Source organism: Alosa alosa, chromosome 12 (assembly GCF_017589495.1).
Source record: "Alosa alosa isolate M-15738 ecotype Scorff River chromosome 12, AALO_Geno_1.1, whole genome shotgun sequence".
Lineage (NCBI taxonomy): Eukaryota > Metazoa > Chordata > Actinopteri > Clupeiformes > Clupeidae > Alosa > Alosa alosa.
This window is the reverse complement of record NC_063200.1, coordinates 16,305,699-16,330,212: the sequence shown is the minus strand read 5'-3', so window position 1 is coordinate 16,330,212 and position 24,514 is coordinate 16,305,699. Positions and strand designations below refer to the sequence as shown.

Sequence of the window (24,514 nt, the reverse complement as noted above, 5' to 3'; positions counted from 1 at the left end):
TAGCTCTAGATTATCTTTAAACGGACTAATGTATTGTCATGTTCGCAAACTATGTAGCCTAATATCTGCAAATGAAGGGGAGGAATTTCGTCTCTCAGTAATTTACAAAGGCTATGTATCTTTGCATAATAGCCTATTATCTGTGGTCTGCAGCTGATGTTGATAGATAGAGCTATACACATTAACATAAATGCAGCGGTCTCCAACTACAGGCAATGGGGCACAGTAATTAATAATGAACTGTGAATAGTATTTTGTAAACCGCGTTAAACTAATGGCATAGAGGCACTGAGGCTTCAGGCGCACCCAGTCCTGATTGGACCGCGCCACGCGCATGTAAAAGATTGCAACATTTGTAAACTTAATTAACAAAAGTTCCATAGTGTGAAAGCATAAAAAAACATTTGACGTGTCAACATTCCGGATGATGCATCAGGCTACTGCATAGTCCGATTGTTTTGAGTGTGACCACAAATATTTTGCCATAGCTGTTGTTAGGTCGTTATCTAATGAAACGTGGGTAGGCTATAGCCTACAATTCCATGAATGACCTGTCATGTAAATTGGGTAGGATTATATGTCAACTTTATTTCAGCTCGTTTTAACCCTTGGTGGTCTGCGGTCATAACAAGGATTTTAGTTGGGCTTTGAGTGCCTCACTTTTCAGCTAGTGTTACAAACTGAACGCATATGACAAAGCAATACACCATTATCATTTCAGTGTTTATCAATGAAGAGTCGAGTCTTCGATGCAGCAAACAGCTACCTATCTGAAATGTAAAACAAACAAACAAACAAAAACAGTAAGAACGTGCTTATTAATTTGTGAGGGTTTAGCCGCAGTAGGCTAGGGTATGAATGTCACTGACCCCAGGTCAGTGGATAAGGGCATCGTGATTATGGAAGTACACTTTACTACTTTACTGTCTATGAGTACACCATTACAAGAGAAAAAAACAGAGAGGAAATGACGGTTATGCAGCGGATACAGTTTCTGGCCAGTAATATGTTAGGATCCCGCCTCAAATAAATGATTGAAAAATAAATTGGCCAATTGGAGTACGTAAAGTGATTCCACAGTTGTAATTGGCAGAAGTCAGGCCAATGTGACTGAAGTAAATGAGTCCCTGCAGTATCGCTGAGAAGGGTGTTCACTGTATGCTGCGCGTAAGATACGCAGGAGAGAGAACGAAGTGGGCTGGTGGCGGTGAAGATGGCGGATGGAGACAGTGGGAGCGAGCGCGGTGGTAGCAGCGGAGGTGGAGGAGGCAGCGGGTTTCAGCACTTCCAACGGGAGCAGGAGACCCAGGAACTTGCTTCGAAGAGGCTTGACATTCAAAACAAGCGGTTCTACCTAGACGTCAAGCAGAATTCGAAGGGCAGGTTCATCAAGATAGCGGAGGTCGGGGCCGGGGGCTCCAAAAGTCGCCTGACACTCTCCATGTCAGTTGCGGCCGAGTTTCGCGACTACTTAGGGGATTTCATTGAGCACTACGCCCAACTTGGGCCCAGCAGCCCTGAGCAAATCGCGCAGTCATCCGGTGGAGATGACGGTGGGCCTAGACGAGCCTTAAAGAGCGAATTCTTAGTCAGAGAAAACCGAAAATACTACCTCGATCTGAAGGAGAATCAACGGGGGAGGTTCCTCCGAATCCGACAGACCGTCAACCGTGGGCCCGGCTTCGGAGTTGGAGGCCCTGGGGGCGGAATGCAGGCAGGCCAAACCATCGCGCTCCCGGCCCAGGGCTTAATAGAGTTCAGAGACGCCCTTGCCAAGCTTATAGATGATTACGGTGGAGACGACGAGGAACTGACCGGTGGCACAGCAGCGGGGGGTTACGGCGAGCTTCCCGAGGGAACATCCATCATGGTGGACTCCAAGCGCTTCTTCTTTGACGTCGGGTCCAACAAATACGGAGTGTTCCTGAGAGTTAGCGAAGTCAAACCAAGCTACAGGAACTCTATAACTATCCCATTTAAGGCCTGGAGTAAGTTCGGTGGAGCATTCAGTCGGTATGCAGAGGAGATGAAAGAAATCCAGGAGAGACAACGGGATAAAATGTACGAGAGGAGGGAAGAGTCGGAGGGCGAAGATGTGGAGGACGACTGAACCCCCTCAACGCTGTCCAGCTGACGTGAGATCTGCAGATGTATAATGATGCAGTACGCAGACATGACAGATTTACAAAGTGCATGACGAATCGAACTTATACTAAAATATTGTGGCGTAATATACATTTGACAGAATTATAGATGTGTAAGATCCGAAGTTTTTTTGTTTGTAACGAGGGTTGTTTGGGGGTCACAATTATAGTAAAAGCCATGGGCAAAAAGTGCACGACAGGAATGTCTTATAAGACAAGAAAAAGTATGATTTGTTATAAAGGCCTATGATAACATGGCATTCTCCTAAACCAGCAACTCTTCTTCCTTAGAGGACAAAAATCTTTATACTGTCAGATTATGATGACAAACAAATCTTTATAATATCAGATTGTAACATTTATATTAAGAAAAAAAAATGCCCCCTACCCCTCAACCCCCATGCATTTGCTTATGTGTATTGTTGCTGTTTAGCTAAAGATGGGAGAGGTGCTCCAGTTGTAGCTCTATCAACGTCTCTCTGGTGCCTGGGCCCTTTACGTTAAAAAACTAGATCCAAGGGGTCCAGAGCACTCTTGTGTCTATCTGTGGGGTGTTTATTTGGCTTCAAGGTGTGTAGAAATGATAAGGTTGGCTTTTGCAATATGATGTCAAGATCTTTAGCCATTTTCATAAGGCCCACAGTGAGTGAGCAAGCTTTTTTGAGCTGAGCAAGCCTGCAATGGCTGAAACATTGCTACTTTAGATGACAGCCTCCATACATGGTAGAAGTCTGTCACCAAAGCTGCTGACTGATCTTACTCCCATAAATCAGCCTAGCCTCTTACATTTGCAAAGCATTGGTTCAGAATTTGTAAACACAATTGGGACACTTATTTTTTTGACAACATAGCATAAGATCAGAGGAATATATTAGCAGAATGGATTAACAATATAACTGCATCAAATGAAATGTTGCGTGCAAGTCCAGCTGTCTTCCACGCCCCCCCTGCCAAGAAGCCGTCTGCCCGACCAACGTCCAGCTTCCTGAATGGGGAGACGTGCCATTGGTCCAAATAGACGATCTTGCTGTGATCAATGCAGAATGCCAGGACTCTCAAAAGTTATCAGCTGAAGAATGACACAGTCTGCTCTCTGGAGTTCTCATGGACTGACAAAGAGAGAGTTACTCTCTACCCGTCACGGAGACTAAAGCATCAACAACATAGGACCTTGACTGTGAGGTAACACACGTCACTCTAATTCTCCAAGAAGTAGAGGTAGCTCTCTCCAGTGGCCGGTCCATGCACAGGCCTCAACACACTCCTGGTCATTAATGGACTGAATCGCATGAATGGTTTCTTTTCTTTTGTAAGAAAACTTATATTTGCAGATTATACTTTATGAAAGAAAAAAACGGAACAAACCAGCATATTTTTAATTACTTAAATAGAATATATCTATATGAATGACAGAATTATAAAGCCATATTAGGCTGATTTCATAAAGCAAAGCTGGGGAGAAGCATTGGGCAGATATTTTTTCCTTTTTTCCTTTTTGGTTGTTTTCCTATAGAAAGTGGAAGAACGCATCTAAGTAAAGAAAATATAAAATGCAATGTATCTTGACTGTATAAAAAATTCCCATTTTCTCTTCCTCACAATATATGTTGACAATGTACTGGTTAATGTGTTTCTCTGAAAGTATAGACAACATTTTATTTAGCACACTATCTAACAGATGGGACCCATGTCACAACCATGTGAGTAATTTGTTTTTTCTAAAAATGTGCATCTCTGTCCCTCATTTTGAGTTGTCTTCTGTTTTAATTTATTGAATTATCAGAAGAATTCATTTCTATATTTGTTTATTTCACTCTAATCCCAGGGAATAAGACTATATAGGTTTGATGGGCAAGCAAGCAAAATAGAAAGACATCTATGTAATACCTTTGTCCTGTGGTGGTCACTTGTCTCAATGTCGTTCCGTGGCAGCAGTTAAGGGAGGTTGGCTTCCTCTTAACGTTTAGGCTAGTTGAAAAGAGTTAAGACAGACTGGTAACACAGGGAAACACACACACACACACTTCATTACTGCACTTTATATAGGGTTAACAAGTTGACAGGAATAACTAGTCAAATCTAGTGCAATGTGCACACACCTACTGGGCCAGTTCTTCACTGGGTGTTGCCATTTAGTAGAGCTTTGCAAACCTCCGTTGTCTTGTTCAGTGACAGCTGTTTCACTTTTAAGCGTGTGTGTGTGTGTTAGTTGCTGTAATTCTATGATCTTCTAGACTATTTAAAGCAAACAAAAAACCTTTTTCCTAACACACAGTCAAAAACTCACACACAGGGAGAGTGTTTGAGCTGGTCTTGTGCTATAAAGCCTGATGCCTCCCAGAGTTTGCAGAGCTCAGACAGGAGCAGCAGCCGGTGAGCCGTATTCGGCGATCACACCGGCAGTGCCATCTCGCCCAATCGGCTGAGCTGCAGCGAGGAGGATTCGCTCTAAATCTACAATGGCGGCAGCTGTGCAGGCCGCGTGTGTGTGTGTGGTGCTGTGTGTGTGTGTGTGTGTGTGTGTGTGTGTGTGTGTGTGTGTGTGTGTGAGCTGACTTTGCAGCAGGGCTATTTTAACGTCCAGGCCCGCAGCAGGGCCGGCATTCCTCCCCCCGGGAAACTCAGGAGCTTCAGCTGTGCCGAGGGCTGACGGCTGCCTCTGACCGCTGAGAGACACAAGGGCCTGATTGTCGAGGCTGCCACATGCTCACATGCGCGCACACACACACAACGCCACCACCCTTGCAAAAACCTAATTACACCAGGGCCTACACTAAGTGCACATGTGACGGAGGCAGATTTGCCTTAGTCACGGCTGTGGACCGACGCAAAGCAGGCAGCACTTGGAGTTGGGAATCTGTACTAATGCTCAAGCTCTATACATTTGGAAATCTGTTGAATTTCATAAATGCTTATTAGCTAAGCACTTGTTAACTATGTACCTGTGATTAGTAGAAAGCAGTTCATTTTGGTTACCGATAACAAATATTATTGCGTGACAGGAAAAAAAAAACAGCAATTCACTGTGGTCTTGTACAGCGGCCTAACATTGTTATTTGGGAAATTTGACAGAGGTCTGGTGTTATTGATTGTAAAGTGAGCGTGAAAGATATCTTGCGCCTCTACCTAGGCTTCTGTTTGTTGTCACAATCACGGGGATAAATCCACCGTTGCTGGTGTGGCACGGGGCCAGGGCAGAGGGAGGCAAGGTGGCGAGCACAGATTACTCCAGACGAGGGCACAGGGCTCATAGTTGGCAGCACGGAGAGACGGGAGCCAACTAAAAGTGTGACGCAGCAGGAGCAGCTGTTGCCAGGACATTCCTTTAGTTCCCTACCTTCCTACGCACACACACACACACACACACACCCTCTCAATCACACACACGGCCCTTTCCTAACCCCCCTTGCACATACACTTGCTCACTCTTTCTCACACATACACAGCCTTCCATGCCCCCCCCACATCCCTTTACGCACTCATACATGCACATTCACAGACTCCTACACATAGGAGGGTGTGTTTGTGGGGGTGGGTAAGTGGAAGGCCTACCCACCCTCTCAAACATACCCTCTTTTCAGCTGCTCCACTGACCGCCTCGTGGACCTTTGGAGTTCCAAAAAGGGTCGATGGGTAGGAGGGACTGCACCTGGGTCTGCAGTAGACTAACCCTGACCTGCACATAGTCACACGTACACACACACTCTCGTAGCTCACGGTGTCCTGGGACCTGTTTGTGTGTGTGTGTTGGGGTGAGGGTGATTGCAAACACGAAACTAAATGAAAACTCCTGAAATAAGTTTTTGAGTGCTGATGTTCTTTTAAAGATTCACAATGTAATATCCTACAGAGTCTGTAGCTTGCATTCTAACACTGCACTCATGTGCTCTGGGGTGTTAAGTCAGGGTGGTGCCTGTGACGGGGTCACTGCCATGGTAACCTCTGCCATGGGGACTTGCTGGACTGTGTGCGTAGTGTTGCGTCTTGTTGCAGCACTGTCGAGCTGGACTTGACCTCTGTGACCTCTCAGAGCTGTGACCGAGAACCAACATGCGGGTGAGCGGTGAGGCTCCAGAGTGTCAGTGCGCACTTTGACGGACCCGGTCAGATCACGTTCTGTGTCCGCCGTATCATTGCCGCTATGGCGGGCGAGTTTGTGATCAGTGACAGATGGGCAGTGTTGGGACGGTGTGTAGTGGACACACACATATGCAGCTATCTGTTGACTCAGAGGCCTCTCCAGTCCAGCATGTGCATGTTACTGTGCCGGGCTAAACATCACTTCCTGTTCCTGCAACAGGAAGCGAACTGGAGCTTTTGCTCAGGGAGCTTTCCGCTGTCCATCGCCATGTAAAAGCAACAGCAGGTCACTGTTGTGACAGCTGACCTGGAGAACTCAGCCGAATCAATTAGTGGCTTGATTCAGGAGTACCTGAGAGCAGCCGCTAGATGTTTGGTTTGAGTTCCACCAGGTGCTCTACTCCATGCTATCCGTTCACCACGTTTACTCTCAGACTTTTTCTAAATGTTTATTTTCTGAATTTAACTGCTACCAGAGGAGGCTTCAGACACAGACACAATTTAAGCATTAGGATAAAAAGCCATCACCATCAGTTTGTTTTGTAAGTTTGAATGGAAATATGTATTAAAAAAAAAAAAAAAACAATGGGTCATTGACAGTTAAACTGTACCAATGTATTTGATTATAAATAGTTCTAATGGGTTTTTGCTCGTGAATAATTTGTTGACATTCTAATGTGTCAGCAAACTATATGTGTGTGTGGGTGTGCTATCTTGTTATCTACTTGTTGCATTAATTCATTCTCTGCACGGCACACCACCGTTTGCTTCCAGCGTCCGAAGGACAGCGTCTGCTCAGTTGTCCCTGAACAGAGCAGAACCGGGCTTGGTTCTGTGGCTTCAGACAGACACACAGAGAACCATAGGATGCAAGGTTCTTCGGTGCCTCTAGAACAGCCAAGCACCTCTAGCTCCTGATAGACTGTGACCAACCACAGGCTCCTTGAAGCGCACTCGTTTTGGCTACAGCATTTTTCCAACAGAGATTTGAACATTTAGAAATCTATATTTAGAAACTGCTATGTATGTTTGTAACATAATAAAGACTGATATAAGTGATGGAAAATGCTATGTGACTCATGGTAGAATTTGTCTGCGTTTTTTTTTAAATCATTGTTGAGTATTTCTAACAATTTCTATGTTGCAATTAGATAGTGTTTAGTATGTCACTGGCAAATGTAATCTGCAGAAATCAGATTCCTGCCATGATGAAATATTATTGGATATATGTTTCAAACACACTAGAAGCCCCGCAAAGAAACCATAACATAGCAGAGACCATTGTTCTCTATTATGGGGCTTTTCCCATTTATGACAAAATGGTGACCTTTGCCAAGTGGCTGCCATGGAGACGCAGGGCTTTATTACCGATGGGAGCCCAGTGAGTCGGAGCAGCCGGAGTCAGAGCCCAAGCAGGAGAGCCTCGTTTCCCTGCACCACTATCAGGTTCTGGCAGTCATGAAGACCCATGATGCCCTGGGTGACCCCTCCCCCTCCTCCTCCTCTTCCTCCTATTCCTCCCACACAGCTGCCATAGTTACACAGCTTCAATGACCTCTCTCAACTCTACCCCCCACCCCTCCTGCCCACACACACACACACATGCACAGTACAAGAGGAAATAGTGATGCCTTGGGGGTGGATAACGTAACACTACAGTGGGCCGGATGCCAAATCAAGTGGGGATTATTTCACACACTTCCAGTGTCCTTGCGGGATCTCTCTCTCACACACTCTCACTCTCTCGCTCTCTCACACACACTCTCTCTCTCGGCTCTGGTCTCTATGGGGACACCAACAGGACGTACAGCTCATTAGGACAGGCTCATAACACACTCGTGTGTGAGTGTAGCTGTGTGTGTGTGGTTTGGGCACCACTAATGAGCCCAACCTACAACTGGTTGTAACAGAAATGGCTGCGACACGGCTAGGACTTCAATGGACACTCACAATGTGTATGTTGCATCAAATAGATAAAGAACTGCTGTCAGTATAGCAAGTTCCCTGTGTTTCCACATTACGCTACACATATACATATGTCTGCAAGCAAAGGAGGCAGTTAAAGGGAAAGTGTGGCATTGAACAGAGAGGAAGAGAAGACCAGGAGGGAGGGAGGGAGAGAAGAGGGAGGGAGGGTTTGCACGGTGGAGGGATGCCGTGTTCACAGGAAGAAGAAACCCTGATCCCGACGCAGCGCAGTCGAGCTGCATGGCTATTTATAGCTTGTGTTGCCATGTGCCCGGAATGTGCATGGTAGCAGCGATACACACACACACACACACGCACGCACACACACATACACACACATGCACTGCTGCTCTGCGCATGTGAGCGCTGATCCTCACAGTGGACGGGGAGGGGGGACTGGCTGGTGACTCATAACATATTATACTATCAGAGACCCAGATTAACACATTCTCTGCATTCACTTCTCAATCTCTGCTCTGCTCTGGGGGTAAACGCAGCGAGAAATCTGGCGAAAAAAGGACAAATAACCTTGACAGCACAAACACAGTCTTGGTACATGTGTGGGCTTGACCCTACATCTGTTTCGCTATATTCATCATATCCCTGTGTTATCCAGTTTTGAAACAGGGCAAGGGAAATGTGTTTTTTTGTTTTGTTATCGTTGTTGTTGTAGTCAAGCATCTAGAATTATAACATAGGAATCTATAGGAGTAATATTTCTGTAGGATCCATCCTACAGGTATTACACATGATTATGAGTTGCAAATCCCACACTCCCACACTTCTGCTCGTTCTGTATGTGTGGCAATGAAGCCCATCCAAATGGGAACCACAGACTGCCTGCTGTGCTCTGTCATCCCAACAAGGTATTTAGAGTGGCAGGGCAGAACTCTCTCTCTCTCTCTCTCTCTCTCTCTCTCTCTCTCTCTATCTCTCTCTCTCACACACACACACACACACACACACACACACACACACACACACACACAACTAGACGGGTAGAACTTTCTCTCTCTTTTTCTCTCTCTCCCTCCCTCTCTCTCTCTAACAAACACACACACACACACACACACACACACACACACACACACACACACAACTAGGTATTTACTAGAAGGGTAGAACTTTCTCTCTCCTTCTCTCTCTCTCCCTCTCTCTCTCTCTCTCTAACAAACACACACACACACACACAAACTAGGTATTTATTAGAGGAGCAGGGCAGAACTAGAGAAATAGATACTCAATAAAGTATCTATCTATCTAACTCACACATCAGGGCACAGAGGGGTTTCTAGCTCAACCTACCCAGATACTGTAGGTGGGGGGTATATGACAATGTACGGTACCTGCTTAAGGGTCTGTGTGTGTGTGTGTGTGTGTGTATTTGTATGTCTGTATTTGTGTGTCTATTTGTGTGTGTGTGTGTGTGTGTGTGCGCATGCATGTGTGTATGTGTGTGCATGCTTGTGTGTGTGTGTACATGAGAAAGAGAGAGAGAAAGAAAGAAAGAGAGAGAGGATGTGTATGTGTGTGTCTATTTGTGTCTGTGCGTGTGCGCATGGTGTGCGTTTGTGCGCGCGTGTGTGTGTGTGAGTGTGATTGCAGAGGAGGATGACGGTAGCAGAGATGGTTAAATCAAGGATCTTTGACGGCAGGATGTGCAGGTGGATGAGTAATGCACAGGAAGTGACCACACAGGAAGTAACCACACAGCCCTGGTCATACGGCCGAGAGCTGCCTCACTGCTCCTGTGGCCATCAGGAGGACCCAGAGGACTGTGTACTGAGAAAACCCCTCATGAAACAACATACTACTGAATCACAGCAACAGACAAGCGGACCAGACTCTCACACACCTCACCTTGTGTACTGTCATTACACTGGGAAGTGTGTGTGTGTATGTGTGTGTGTGTGTGTGTGTGTGTGTGTGTGTGTGTACGTGTGTGTGACAAGTGGACCAGACTCACACACCTCAGCTTGTTACACTATGATATATATGTGTGTGTGTGTGTGTGTGTGTGTGTGTGTGTGTGTGTGTGTGTGTGTGTGTGTGTGTGTGTGTGTGTGGGTCTATGATTACACTGGGATGATATCTTACAGAAGATGATCTGATCCTTTATTTTTGTTTTTTTTGTATTTGTTACCATCTTTATTTGTATTAGAGCATTTCTATATTATTTTATCTGTAGGCAAAATGTCTAGCCCAGTCCACGTTTTGTGTTCTACTTGATGATATGTTTTCGACACTGGAAGACATGACTCCTGAGTTGACAGATTACTGGAATACTGGAGAGAGTATTTATGAATGACCTCTCCTGCTCCATGTATGTAGCGCATGAGGTATTAGATGACACGCACTGCAGAGGGGCAAGCTGACTGGAGTCCCCGAAACTCCTCACTGCGTGTGTCTATCTCTGGCTGATAGCTATCTCGCCCCGTCTCGCTTAGTCTTAGATTGCTTCTGATGACATGGCCTTGAATTTCTTGAATTTCCTCTTGGGGATCAATATCTATCTATCTATCTATCCTTCTGAATAGTGATCCACGGACAGCAGAGCAGACAGAGAACATGAAAGAGTATGCACAGAGAACATCCAGAGAACATACAGAGAACATCCAGAGAAGGAACAGGGTGGGAGATTGTGACCTGTCCCTTGTAGCATGTCTGTATGTTCTACTCATAACTTGAGTTCTACTCATAACTTAGAGGTCCATTTGGGAGAGTAATGACTGATCTCTCTAAGTACACACGCTATAGCTCTGCATATAATCCAATCAATCCAGTACTAATGTTAAACAGGTTATTACAAGACTTAAAAAACAACCCCCAATCTAACCCTTATATGATGCAAACAAATGTAATTCTCAAAAATATTTTATTTTGAATGCAAAGCAATACAAAAGATATAGTCTGACACACATTCTAAAAACAGTGATTGCAGTTATGCAAGATATATGTTCTATGGGATGTTTTAACCCTTAAAGGTGTGGGTTTTTGAACATTCTAACATAAGATTCTGTTCCCCAACAATTCAAAGTTCTAAAATTCTATCATTCCCGTCACACCGGAAATCACAGAGCCTAAGTTTGCTTTAACAAATCATGATAGATGACTGTCCAGGATGCTAATTGTTCACAAAATAAATAAGAATCACATGTCATTCATACAATTAATAAATAATTGAATTAATACATAAATAAAGACATAAATAAATACTCAAATAAATAATAACCAAGAAACTCTATATGATTAATGAGTACATAATACAACTTCAGTGGCATCATAAATACAAATAAATAAGGTTCCCGTCATCCACAGAAATTCAATTTGAACTTCAACTTAACTTGTTGACAGGCATACAAATTGTATTTACTAAGACAAATCTTCCCAAATATAAATTTGGAAATCCATACTGGGTGAGATTAGGGATCCTGTTTTCAATCCTATAACTCTACTCAGGTTTAAAAAGAAACACCCAGACAAAAGGCTGTACATTGTACATACTGTCTGGGTATCTGGTATGTAGTGGCAGAACTGGCTCCTTTACAGGACCATGAACGATGTCAGGCGGTTGGGGGCGTCCTGACTCTGGCACATGTCCACTGGCTGCCTGTTACGGTTGGATGTGCTGATGAAGTAGCCTTCATACTTCGCAGACTCGAAGCTGGTCTGACTTTGTCCTGAGACCGTCTTGTAGAACAGGAATCGATTCATGTCGCCACTGATGCTCTCCAGGTCCTCCTTCCTCACCATCTAAGTGCAAAAAGGAAAGTATTTAGAGTCTTCTTTCTCTTAGCGATAAAAACAAGACAGAGTTTCCAATATGTAGAACAGACTTGACATCACACCAAAATACTGACAATGTAATGTCAGTTGTGGTCAGCCACAAGTGATAGCTGGATGTGTGTGCAGTGATAGTTGGAGTTTGAGTGCACTGTACCTCTATGCCCAGAACTGGTTTCCCTGAGGTGAAGTTGCACGAGAGGTAGAGGTTGCGTCCCAACCCCAAGGCGATAGGCCGGCCGTTGGCACGTGGCACTGAGGGTAGGTATGTAGTCAGTTCCAGTTGTACTGCAAGCCGGAGAGGAACAGGTGTTATACACTTTAAATGGACACTGAACATGCCATCCACTTCACCAGGTTAACGGGAGGCAAGAGCTATGCTGTCATGCTGTCATTTCTGTCTCTTGTCAATAATATTCTGTGTGCATTTCTGTCATAGCTGCTCCTCTGTAAAACGACCTTGGGATTTATAAGAGGAAATCCAATCCAACACTTCTCAAAAGAAAGGGATTTTCCACACTCTATACAAAACAACACTGACACTTATGCAAACTTATTAAATCACAATTTAAGGCCAGAGCTTCATACTATATACCATTAAGAAATGGAAAAGTCAATGCATGTCCTGTTTCTCACTCCTTAGTGACTGGTCATGAAGCAGGATGACCAGGATAATTGCAAACATGTTCTTTTAATACAAAACTGAATAGACTGTGTGCATACAGAATTAACAAGATAATCTTGTAATCTTGTTAATCACTAGCAGACACAATTAAAAAAAAATACAGACACACACAAAATGAAAGAATTCTGCTTAGTATAACTACTTAGACTTTCATAAGGAGTGTGTGGAATGCCAAACTGTCTTTGAGGTTGGTACCAGTGGAACCGGGTTCCGTGTGATGCGTTCTGCTGAGTACTCACCCCTTTTGTTCATGTTCCCACCCTGGAGGGTGATGGCCTGCAGCTCTCTGGTAATTCCTTCATTTATAACCAGGAACTTGCTTAGACTGTCGCAGATGTAGCACTTTTGCACCGGTTGTCCAGTCTTCTCATAGTGATCAGGAGCCTGGCAAGTTCGTTCATGAACCGTTGGCGTCACACACTCTGCAAGATTGATCAAAATGCATCACTAACACTGAAGACAGCTTTAACACTGCATTAACAGATACACTTATATCGGCTTCCTAAGATTAAGGTGCCTGTAAGATCTGAGAATGAGGAGCTGCAATTAAAGCGTGTATATGGCTTACTGCAGTTACTGTCTTTATTAAGGACAGGAGGCTTGTAATGTAATGGCAATAATAATGTAATGGCAAAGGTTTGAGGCGCAAAAAGTCAAATTACCTTCAACGAAATTCTCAAAGAAAATGTTACACAACTCTTCGTCTGAGAATTCAGTGCTCTGCACCTTCTGGGTTTTCTTTAAACGGTGCAAGGCAATGACGAGGTTTACCCACTGCCGCATGTTATGTGGCTCATCAGCCACCTCTATGTCGATTCCTAACTGTTGGTCACACACATTGTGCTCACTGGTCTGAAAACAAACACAAACAAAAACAATTTTGTAAGACAAATTAAGTTTACAATTTGTAAAATGTACTTTAATAAGTGGCATTAGTTAGAGTACTAGGTATAATAAGCAAATGCGTTCATTATTAACAGATGCAATGACTCACCTTGACCATTGGATGGCAGTGCATACAAGAGTCCATGTCCACACAGTCGGATTGGTAGCTGCAAAGATAGAGTCAGATGTAAAATGTGACGGCAAGATCAATTAGCCCACTGCTGTATTAAGGTGTACATTATGTAGGCTACTGTAAACTGCACGGCCCTTTAGGCCCTTTCTGATATAGCTAGGCTTAACGAAGGCGAACTCAGTAAATGAAGGCGAAGATGAGTTAGGCTCGCCATGTCTCAACTTTTAGATCGGTAAGTTTAAAAACGAACTGTCAAATGGTTAATTTCTTTTATCTCCTTATATATAGATACATTATAATTTATCTCACCTGTCCAAAGCGTCAGACAAATTGAAACACATGTCAGCCATGATGCTACAATAAAAACAGGAAAAACAAGTGTTATGGATATTCAAACAAATGCGAAATGATCTTGTAGCTATGTTACATGTGTAAAATTTGTCAATTAAATTTTAGTGGTCATATAGCCTAATCTTACCAGTTGAAAGGATAAGGTACTAACTTCTTTGTTGATCTGAGATGTTGATCTGAGTCGCTGCTCTAAATGATATGACCATCACTGGGGAAGACGGGCTTATATATCTTGAGACGGGAAATTCCCAGCGAAGAAAAAAACTTAGATTGCAACAAAGTGAGATTCAACCATAGCCTAATGCAATTCGTGAAAAGTTCAGGATGAATGTTGCAGCCAGATGTTTGTGCACTTGACAAATAGGCTTTTATTAATTATCAAACAAACAAAAAAATATAGGCTACTGACATTTTGTGAGATACAATGCCTATGCCTTAAATGGTTGGCTGTTCTTTGCTTTTCAGCTGCTGGTGATAAGCCTATTGCATAGGAATGACACTGTGTAGCCTACTGTCAAATTAATCACACTTCAAATGGACAATTAAAGCTTATCCCTTTATCCATTTCAGCAATGAAACAAAGATTTCTCTTTCTGATCTGATTTTGTCCAGAATGTTTAGGCGGCCTATCGGATGCCTTAGGGCCGTGCAATTAATTGATTAATCTTGATGACTTCCAATTATGAAAACAACATACTCGAAATATAATGATTCTTTTTGAAACATTCAGTTTCATTTGTCTTGAGCTGTCGTGTACATTATCTATGTATTTTTTCCCCTGTTGGATTATATTTAAAATTCAATTTAAAAATGTAAAAAGTTTTAAAAATGGATGATTGTTGTTTCAAAAGCACAGAGTAATCGTGTTTAGTAGGCTAATCGTGATCTCAATATTGAACAAAATAATTGTGATAATGAATTTTGCCATAATCGAGCAGCTCTAGAATGCCCACACCACACCATCTACTTTTCACAGCCAAGTGTAAGACCGGTCAATAATTTAATGATGTAATGCTCTAACCATGTGCTTTGATGCAGGGCAGCAATTCAGGAAATTACTGAATAGGTCTGAAAATCATAGAACTTCCGATCCCTCCTAGAACCTTTCAGTTGTTGAAGCATGTTTGTCCCTTCTTGTGACGAGTGAAACAGAAAGCAACCTGGGATGTTTTAGCCAATTCTGAGGGGACATTTCAAAATGCACTAAAATAAGGATTTGTATCATAGTGTAGGCTAATATACAGTAAGTTGTTATTTGGCCTAACGTCACACCAAAGATTCTAGAACAGTCTTTGCGTCACACTTACACACTTACGTCCCAACTCACACTTGAAAAATCACACACAGAGATCATATACACAAACTAGTTCACATCCCACTACGTCTGCGAGGGAATATGTAAACACAAGGCCAAGCATCCAGATGACGAATGTTTCTGGCCTTCTGGAGTTGCCAGATCCTACCACATCCCGTCCATAATATTCATTATATTTGTGTATTTTGTTGGTTTTGCGTGTGCCATATTATGCTTAAATCAATATATCAATCAATCAATCAATCAATCAATCAGTCACTCAATGTCTTTATCTATCTATCTCTGTATCTATCTATATATCTATCTATTTATCTGTCTATCTATGTATCTATCTACCTGTTTATCTATCTGTCTGTCAATAAGAGTAGTTAATGATGCCCTTAATGTATTGCCACAGGGGCACATGAAAGTATTGTCACAGGGGCTCAAAAGCATTAGAGACCAGCTATGTAAAATTTGAGTCGTAGATTAGAATCAGATTTATTTGGCCAGTGTTATCCCTCTAGGTTCCCAGACAATCTAAACAATATACAGTACAACATATAGACGGTATACGGTGGCATCTGAGACCAAGTTGCTCTGAAACTGAGTCACATCTGAGACCGAATTGAGCTGGATGTGATCCAGACCACTCTGCAGCCTGGGGCAGTGCTCTGGTCGCAGCCCACCGAAGATGGTAGAAGTATCCCATCTGGAAAAAAACCCCACATATGTGAGAATGCTGTTCATAGACTTCAGTTCAGCATTCAACACAATAAAACCGCAACAACTCATCTGAAAATTTGACAAACTAGGATTAAGTACTTCACTCTGCAACAGGCTATTGGACTTCCTCAGTCAGAGGCCTCAAGTAGTGTGTGTTGGCAACAACATCTCAAGCAGCATCACACTGAGCACAGGGGCCCCTCAAGGCTGCGTGCTCAGTCCGCTGCTCTTCACACTGCTGACACACGACTGCACAACAACTCAAAACACAAATCACGTTATCAAGTTTGCGAACGACACAACCCTGGTGGGTCTCATCACCAAGGGAGACGAGACTCACTACAGGAAGGAGGTTGACCTTCTGACCACGTGGTGCAGGAACAACAACCTCCTGCTGAACGTCAACAAGACCAAAGAGATCATTGTTGACTTCCGGAGAGGTCACACAAGACCTCTCCTGGACCACCAACACTGCATCACTGGTGAAGAAAGCTCAGCGGCATCTCTACTTTCTGCGCAGACTTAAGCGGGCAAGTGCTCCACCACTCACTATGAGCACGTTCTACAGTGGCACCATTGAGAGCATCCTTTCCAGCTGCATCACTGTGTGGGGCGGGAGCTGCACTGACTACAACAGAAAAGCTCTGCAGCGCATAGTAAACACAGCTGGAAGCATCATTGGTGCCCCACTCCCCTCCCTGAAAGACATATACACCACCCGCCTCATCCACAAAGCAACCACAATTGTGAGCGATACAAGTCATCCAGCTCACAATTTGTTCAGCCTCCTGCAATCTGGGAAGAAGTACTCCACTCCCGCATCCCCCACTCCCGCTCCACTCCCGCACCACCAGACTCAGCAACAGCTTCATCCACCAGGCTGTTAGGATGTTGAACTCTCTCCCCTCAGTCACCAGGACATCAAGAAGATGACCCCCACCATGACTGTCTTCGCACTATCATGCCACTTGCACATTTCAGGAAACAAAAAAACTGTTACACTGATGCTGCTATGACCGAACTGTCTTTGCACTACCATGCCACTTGCAAACTTAATTTAAATGTCTATTTATTGGTGTGATATGTCTTAATGTTTTAAGCTATGTCTAGTTTTTAATTCTAGTCTAGTTTTTAACTACATGTCTTTGTCTTCACCGTGGGATGGAGGGAAACGTAATTTCGATTGCTTTGGATGTCTGGAACATGTCAAGAATCAACAATAAAGCTGACTTTGACTTTGACTAAGGTATGCATAAGTATGATGAGGAAACAGCTGAAACGATCTGCAGTAACCTTGCCATTAATGCTTAATGCACATTTAGTTTCATCCTAAACTGGATTTCTCAATATGTGTGTCAATATGCAGTAGGTGTACCATCAGGAAGTGGCTGCTTTCCTGGAAAAAAACAGCATGTGACATCAACAGCTTGTGGCTACACTCAGAGCCTAGAGAGTTACTCTCTATCTACAGTATAAGGCTGTGGCTATACTATTAGAACACCTATGGGGAGAGAACCATTAGAGAATTGGTTAATATTCCATGACATACCAATATTCCATTGGTAATATTCCATGTATGAGTAATACAGAAAATAGTTTGGACTGATATCTGTGCTGTTTGAAGAGATAAGGTGTCGTGTGAGAGAACAGGAAGTTGGTGTGTGGAGGGAAAGATGTGGAGGTGTTGGTTAATTGGTGGTATAACGATTTACACCATCAGAGGATGTGATGCAGTCTGTGTCAGTGAAATGCATGTGGTTAGTTTGTAATGCCAATATAGCCACTAGCTTACACATATTCCACTCCTTCCTGTATAGTATGCCTCTCCATTCACTTGCATAGGAAAATAGCTGCCGATAAGCTCCCCAAAGTGCTTTGCAATATGGCTGCTGAGTGGAGGGACTTGCCTTAAAGGGCTTTAGTAATATGACATCTTCAGGTATCTGGGGGTGGGGTAGGGGTGCATAATGCCATCCATAAACTAATACCAGAATATTGAAAGTCTGTCCTGTCCATAGACAGTAAAAGAAATGGACGAACAGACAAACATTTTCCCATAATCCTACACAGGCAATAGTAAGCAGTTAGACACATTTGTATTCAAATATTTAGTTATATTGCACACAGTTGACTGGATATTCAACTATCAGGGCCAAGTGTGTTCACCCCTAGACATGAGATAGCTGCATCTGATTCCATGGAGCTGCCAGCTGGATCAGACAGGAAGCAGGCGGATCTATCTGGCAACAGTGTGATGACGGTGCACGACAAGGGCTGGGTCCACATCTGATCCATATCACACCTGAGCCAGACTTACCTGACTCCATACCCCACCTGAGCAAGACTTACCTGCTTTGATTAACAAGGGCTGGGTCCACATCTGATCCATACCACACCTGAGCCAGACCTACCTGACTCCAAACCCCACCTGAGCAAGACTTACCTGCTTCGATTAACAAGGGTGTGTGTCAAGTAATGCGGCACGTCACAAATGCTTCATACAAATGTGAGTTCCGTGTGAGTCCACCAGACTTTTTCCTCATCATTCTACACACAATGCTCCAATCAGGTGTTTGGAGTGTTTTGTAAATTGATAAAAGACTGAAATATTCCATTTACATACAGTAGGTATTCAGACCCTTTGTTATGACGCTTGAAATTGAGCTCTGGTGCATCCTACTTTTATCAATGGTCCTTGAGATGCCTCTGCAACTTGATTGGAGTCCACCTGGGCCTAAAATAATTCATTGGATATTATTAGGAGGCACACATCGGTCTATGTAAGGTCTCAGAGTTGATGGTGTATGTCAAAGTGAAAACCAAGCCACAAGGTCGAGAGAATAGGACCTGTGAGACAGGATTTGTCTCAAGACACAGATTTGGGGAAGGACACAAGAACATTTCTGCAGCATTGAAAGTGCCTAAGAGCACGGTAGCCTCAATCATTCGCAAATGGAAAAGATTTGGAACAACCATGAGCAATATACAATATATATGAGCGAAGAAGTATAGTGCTTATGCAAGAGGGAGGAAGTGAAACACATTGTCACTTGTGTGTGAGCTCAGCATGTCCATGTTATTACCTGTTAATGGTTCACTTCAGACAGTATATGTATAGAATAGATAGTGTGTGTGGGTTTATGTTTGTGTGCGAGTGTAGGTGCATCTTGAGCAGGTGTTTCTTGAGGGAGGGGGATGGGAAACAACTGGCACTAACTTTCCCATAGTGCAGTGGTATCTGTTGTATCTTGTCATCTCTTTTAACAACTCACCTGCAGAATGGCACAGGATATAAACAATTAGCAGCAGCTTACAATATGCCCTGTCAACAAACAGCTCTCACAAGTCCTGAAATTCCGGTGACTTTTCATAAGGTGTGGTTCGTGAGCTCAGAGGAAACGGTCGTAGATGGAATTTCACCCTGAGGAAGTCAAAACAGGATGTGATGCGAAAAGGGTTGAACAAAACAATGGACTACACACTAGTGTGCAAGAGTGTAACATTACAGTGTTTGTCTCCTCTACTTTAGTCTCCTCGGGAAGAAGAGACGCTGGTGAGTCTTCTTGATCAGGGTAGAGGTGTTGAGAGTCCAAGAGAGGTCCTTATATGGACACCCAGAAACTTGAAGCTGGTGACACGGTCCACCTCAGTCCCGTTGATGAGAATGGGGTTGTGTGTGCTTGCTTTAGGGCCAATCTCAATTCTCTATTTTACACCTTCCCCTTCCCCTTAGTTTTGCGCGTGCACGTGAGACGAAGGGCTATCTCAATTCTCATTTCGATCGAGGGGTAGGGATAAGGGCAAGGGGTAGATACCCCTTAAAACCAAGTAAGATCGGGAGCTTACTTGAAACCGAGGGGTAAGAGAAATACCCAACATACAACGCTCACACCGGAAAAATAAGCACACCGAGAGATTCATTGACATGAAATGTTGGCATTAATAAGGATTATAAAATTAAAATGGTAATTGTTTTATGTTGCATTCAATCTTGTGACCATATATTGAAGGTCCTGTTCTTCATGAGGAAGTTTTCAAAAATCGCTGTTTTGTGAATGTTAACAGCACATCATTATTTGCGCGAATGTCTCGCATTTTACATATCCATGTCTGATACCCCGCGAATTGGCAGCATCCCATGTCAGAAATGTAAAGTCCAACAGCAGCTAAATTTGCTGAACTTTTTTACCGCTCGTCTGATATGAATGCAGGCCTACTCCTGCCGACTCATCGCATAGGCTATTACAGGTAGCGATTGCTTCTGATGTCAAGTAACGACCATTTGGATATTATTGTAAAATATCGAAGGAGTTGTGGGATGTTTACATAGCAAACTGCATGTTTATTTTGTCCCCCATCCCTGTTTCATTCACCCGGACCAGAAGGTAGGCTGCGAACGAACATAGGCACGTTCTGCTGTTGTTGAAATAATTCCTGAACGGTTTTATTCCGAGCTGAAAATGCAATGATAGCCTATTTGACAGAAGACAGGTTGCTAGTGACAAAATATTAGCTTTCAGTGTGGTACGATCTCTGTAAATTACGTTAATTCAAGTGTTTAAATCATCCCGCTCTCCCTTATGGTTGGCTAGTGGTATCTAATTTCCAAGGGGAATATTCTTCACCCCTATGTCTTGCCACTCGGTTTCGAGGGACAAGGGCTAGGGGTAAGATGAAGGGATAGGGGAAGGGGAAGGGGTAAAACAGAGAATTGAGATTGGCCCTAGACTTGCTTAAGTCCACAGTCCCCAGCTCTTTGGTCTTCTTGGTGTCAGGTTGTTGCAGTGCACCACAATGTTAGGTGCTGGGCCTCATCGGCAGAGCAAGAGGTGGCTTCGGGGGCTCAAGCCCCCAATCTTTTTTCAAAAGCCCTGAATCTTTTTTTTTGTATGTTTTCAATTTCCAACTATTCTAATTTCTAATTTAACTTCCCCATTCAGTTTCTCTTAATGTTACAAAATGTACTATTACTGAGCACATATCCCTTATTTTCAAAGCCCAATACTGACAGATACAGTAGGCTAATCTGATTTCCCACGCGATGAGTTTAGGGTTAGGGTTTGCAGTTGTAGATGAAGAGGGAGTAAAGGAGATGGCTCAATACTGAAAACAATGTTAAAACCAAAATGGCGGTGCGAACGCATCGCGACGATCTGTCCCAGATTTTGAGAATTAGTAGTAATATGCTTGTTTATCTTCGGTAAAAAACAGTTTAGCATACAGATCGTACAACCGACATTGGACACTTTGGACACTGCTGCATCAAATCTTTGAAAAAAATCAGACCTGGGTCTGATTCAGGACCACATATGGAAGTGGTCTAAATCTGATCTGATCTGATTTCTGGGCAAGATTTAAGTGTTCACACTACTTCTGAAGTATAAGTATAAGTATAAGTATATATACTTTTTTGATCCCGTGAGGGAAATTTGGTCTTTGCTTTTAACCCAATCGGTGAATTAGTGAAACACAAACAGCACACAGTGAACACACAGTGAGGTGAAGCACACACTAATCCCGGCGCAGTGAGCTGCCTGCTTCAACGGTGGCGCTCGGGGAGCAGTGAGGGGTTAGGTGCCTTGCTCAAGGGCACTTCAGCCACGGCCCACTGGTCGGGGCTCGTACCGGCAACCCTCCGGTTACAAGTCCAGAGTGCTAACCAGTGGGCCACGGCTGCCCCAAAGAAGAAGTCTGAAGAAGATTTGAACCACTTTTGCCTGCAGTCTGACAACACTATATGGCTACTTGCCAAAATGAGAAAAGGATACTTCACGAGTCTTACAGTTATTTGGTTACCCTTTTATGCATCTGCTGAGAAAACTATGCTAAAGCTATGCTAAAACTATGCTAACTGTACTAATAACTATACTGATAACTATACGCATTGTTTAGTTTTGGCCGGTAAAAATATGTCTGACTGGTAATTTCATCTACCAGCCCCTTTGGCTATAGGCCAAAAAGTTATTTAGACCCCTGGTTGTGTGTGTATGTGTATTTGTGTGTGTATGTATACATACAACCAGGGTTCGAAATATAGACACACCAACACACACACACACATGGGTTGGTGTGTGTTTGGGTGTGTGTGTGTGTGTGTGTATGTGTGTGTATATATATATTATATATATTTGTGTGTGTGTGGGTTGGGGTTAGTGTTGGTGAGTCACATCCTCTGTAATCAGTGGTCAAAGGTATTATGCAAATGACTGTAAAAAGCATTATTTATGAAAAGCATCAACAGCAATAATATATCGCAATGAAAGTTGTTATCTTCAGCATTTCAGAGGTGGGCTTACTGTTGAAATTCCTGCTTTTCACAGAGACCCTGCAGAGCCAGCACTATTGAAGTTTCACTTCTGCTTTTGACCACCCTCGGGTGACTGAAGATTTCCCTACCAACGCAAACTCCAATGTGTCCAACAACACAGAGGGAAACACACACATTTAGACTGTGTGTACGAAATGGAAAAAAAACATTCTGCCTTTTAAGATACAGCGGGGGAAATAAGTATTGAATGCGTCAACATTTTTTTCAGTAAGTATACTTCCAGTGAGGCTATTTGCATGAAATATTCACCAGACATTAGTATTAACTCAGGTAATCCACCCATTAAGTAATTTGTACCATTCGCGGATTGTCTGCTGCAACAATTAGCTTCCACTGAAATCAGTGGAAATGGCCACACCAGACGTGATGGCAGCACATACGTTCGAGAAAAATACACCAGTGTTGTAAAACTATTACGACGCTCCACAAACATAGTGCTTTACTTGCGAACCCGGTGTAGCCCGGGCCTGAGGCTGCACTGTGACTACTGAATTACACACTACAACTTTGAAGCTATTGACTGTACTGAACTTCACACAACCGCTCTTAGTGCTGATTCAGACTGGGTGTGTGGCGTGAGCGTGACAGCTGTGTGGCAGGTCCGTTTTTATTTTGGCTCCCATGTTAACAGGATAGACCTTGCACACTGCCTGCGTGACACGCATGTCTCAGGAGCAGCGAAAACGTGCGCATGCTAGAAATAGGACCGATGCCTATTTTTCAGGCGACACGCATTCAAAACAGAAAGTGTATAGTATATATACTTTTTTGATCCCGTGAGGGAAATTTGGTCTCTGCATTTAACCCAATCTGTGAATTAGTGAAACACAAACAGCACACAGTGAACAGAAGCACACACTAATCCTGGCGCAGTGAGCTGCCTGCTACAACAGCGGCGCTCGGGGAGCAGTGAGGGGTTAGGTGCCTTGCTCAAGGGCACTTCAGCCACGGGCCACTGGTCGGGGCTCGAACCGGCAACCCTCCGGTTACAAGTCCAGAGTGCTAACCAGTGGGCCACGGCTGCCCAAAGAGATGCTTTAAAGCTGCTGTTGGCAAGTCTGACAGATTGAGGGAAAATTTTTAATGTTTACAACTCTCATGCTTCTCCCCCACTATCGAACACCCTCTCATCGAGTTTGTGCTCGTCAGTGCGCACCAGACTGCACCAGACTGTGATTGACAGTCAGATCTCACACAGCCCTGCTCTGATTGGACCAGAAGAACCGGGAGCTGTGGATTTTTGCAAAACAAGTAACAGGCTCAAGGTGGAGGTAGAAGTGCGTTTTGTTTTTTCTAAAACCGGCTTATTTATGTTGTTCTGTCAGAGCATAGTGTCAGTTTCAGTGAATATAATCAAAAAATTCTTGCCAACTGCAGCTTTAATAGGCAGAGAGGCCGCCGCCGCAGTGCAGTGTCAGACACGTTTCTGGTGTAGACATAGAAAATGCCACGCAGCCACCACACAACTGACACCCAACAGACATGCCACGCACCCAGCCCTTAGGCTGTCCGTCTACTGAACTACACTCTGACAGGGACGTGTTACTGAAGAGTTACATTCGCGGAGTGTCTGCTGCAACAATTAGCTTCCACTGTAATCAGTGGAACTGGCTACACCAGACATGATGGCAACGACAGGAAGGAATAGGCCTAAAAACAAATAGGAAGAAAGAGAATAGATTGCAACACTGATATAGAAGAATAGTTCTTGCAAAATCCTGTAAAGAGAACTGGTTACTTTAAGACCCTCATAAGTCATGAGAATCAAATCCATTCATAAACACACCCAGATTTGTTGGCCTTCCCGTATAGATGGTAAACAGTGACACACCTTAAATATCTTGGAAATGGGGACAAGTTCATATCGTTGTTAAATCCTGGAAGTGTGGTTGCCTTTAAGTTAATAATCCACTAGGTCTCCCTCTGGAGGAGGCGAGGAAACATACCATGTATGCTGAAATCTTAGGTGCATGTCCATAGTAGGCCTACTCTTTGTGGGCGTTCTCTGCAGTGTACAAAATGTTCCATAGGAAAAGTTCTGCAAGAAAAATCCTACATCAGTTAAAGTAGAAAGAGCAAAATGTAGTTAAAGGTGTGATGGAAAACAAATGTTTTAATGCTTTATGTGGTTCTCACA

General features: G+C 43.6%; 2 protein-coding genes across 3 annotated transcripts; one reads left to right on the top strand and one right to left on the bottom strand.

Annotated features, from left to right (window-relative positions):
* The first annotated feature begins 1,111 nt into the window (after nucleotides 1-1,111).
* Nucleotides 1,112-7,293, top strand: purbb (purine-rich element binding protein Bb). The gene has a single exon (XM_048258618.1). The coding sequence runs from the start codon at nucleotides 1,214-1,216 to the stop codon at nucleotides 2,108-2,110; it is 897 nt and encodes a 298-aa protein (XP_048114575.1). The 5' UTR covers nucleotides 1,112-1,213; the 3' UTR covers nucleotides 2,111-7,293.
* Nucleotides 7,294-11,050: 3,757 nt separating this feature from the next.
* Nucleotides 11,051-14,210, bottom strand: LOC125304751 (interleukin-1 beta-like). Of its 2 annotated transcripts, none has more exons than XM_048259251.1 (7): nucleotides 14,157-14,210; nucleotides 13,988-14,032; nucleotides 13,655-13,712; nucleotides 13,323-13,512; nucleotides 12,900-13,082; nucleotides 12,133-12,263; nucleotides 11,051-11,945 (listed from the first exon to the last, which is right to left on the bottom strand). In XM_048259251.1, exons 2-7 carry the CDS (start codon nucleotides 14,026-14,028, stop codon nucleotides 11,736-11,738), a joined length of 813 nt encoding a protein of 270 aa, XP_048115208.1. In that variant the 5' UTR covers nucleotides 14,029-14,032; nucleotides 14,157-14,210; the 3' UTR covers nucleotides 11,051-11,735. The 2 variants fall into 2 exon arrangements, with proteins under 2 accessions (XP_048115208.1, XP_048115209.1); XM_048259252.1 differs by having other exon boundaries at nucleotides 14,181-14,208.
* Between the last annotated feature and the right edge of the window lie 10,304 nt (nucleotides 14,211-24,514).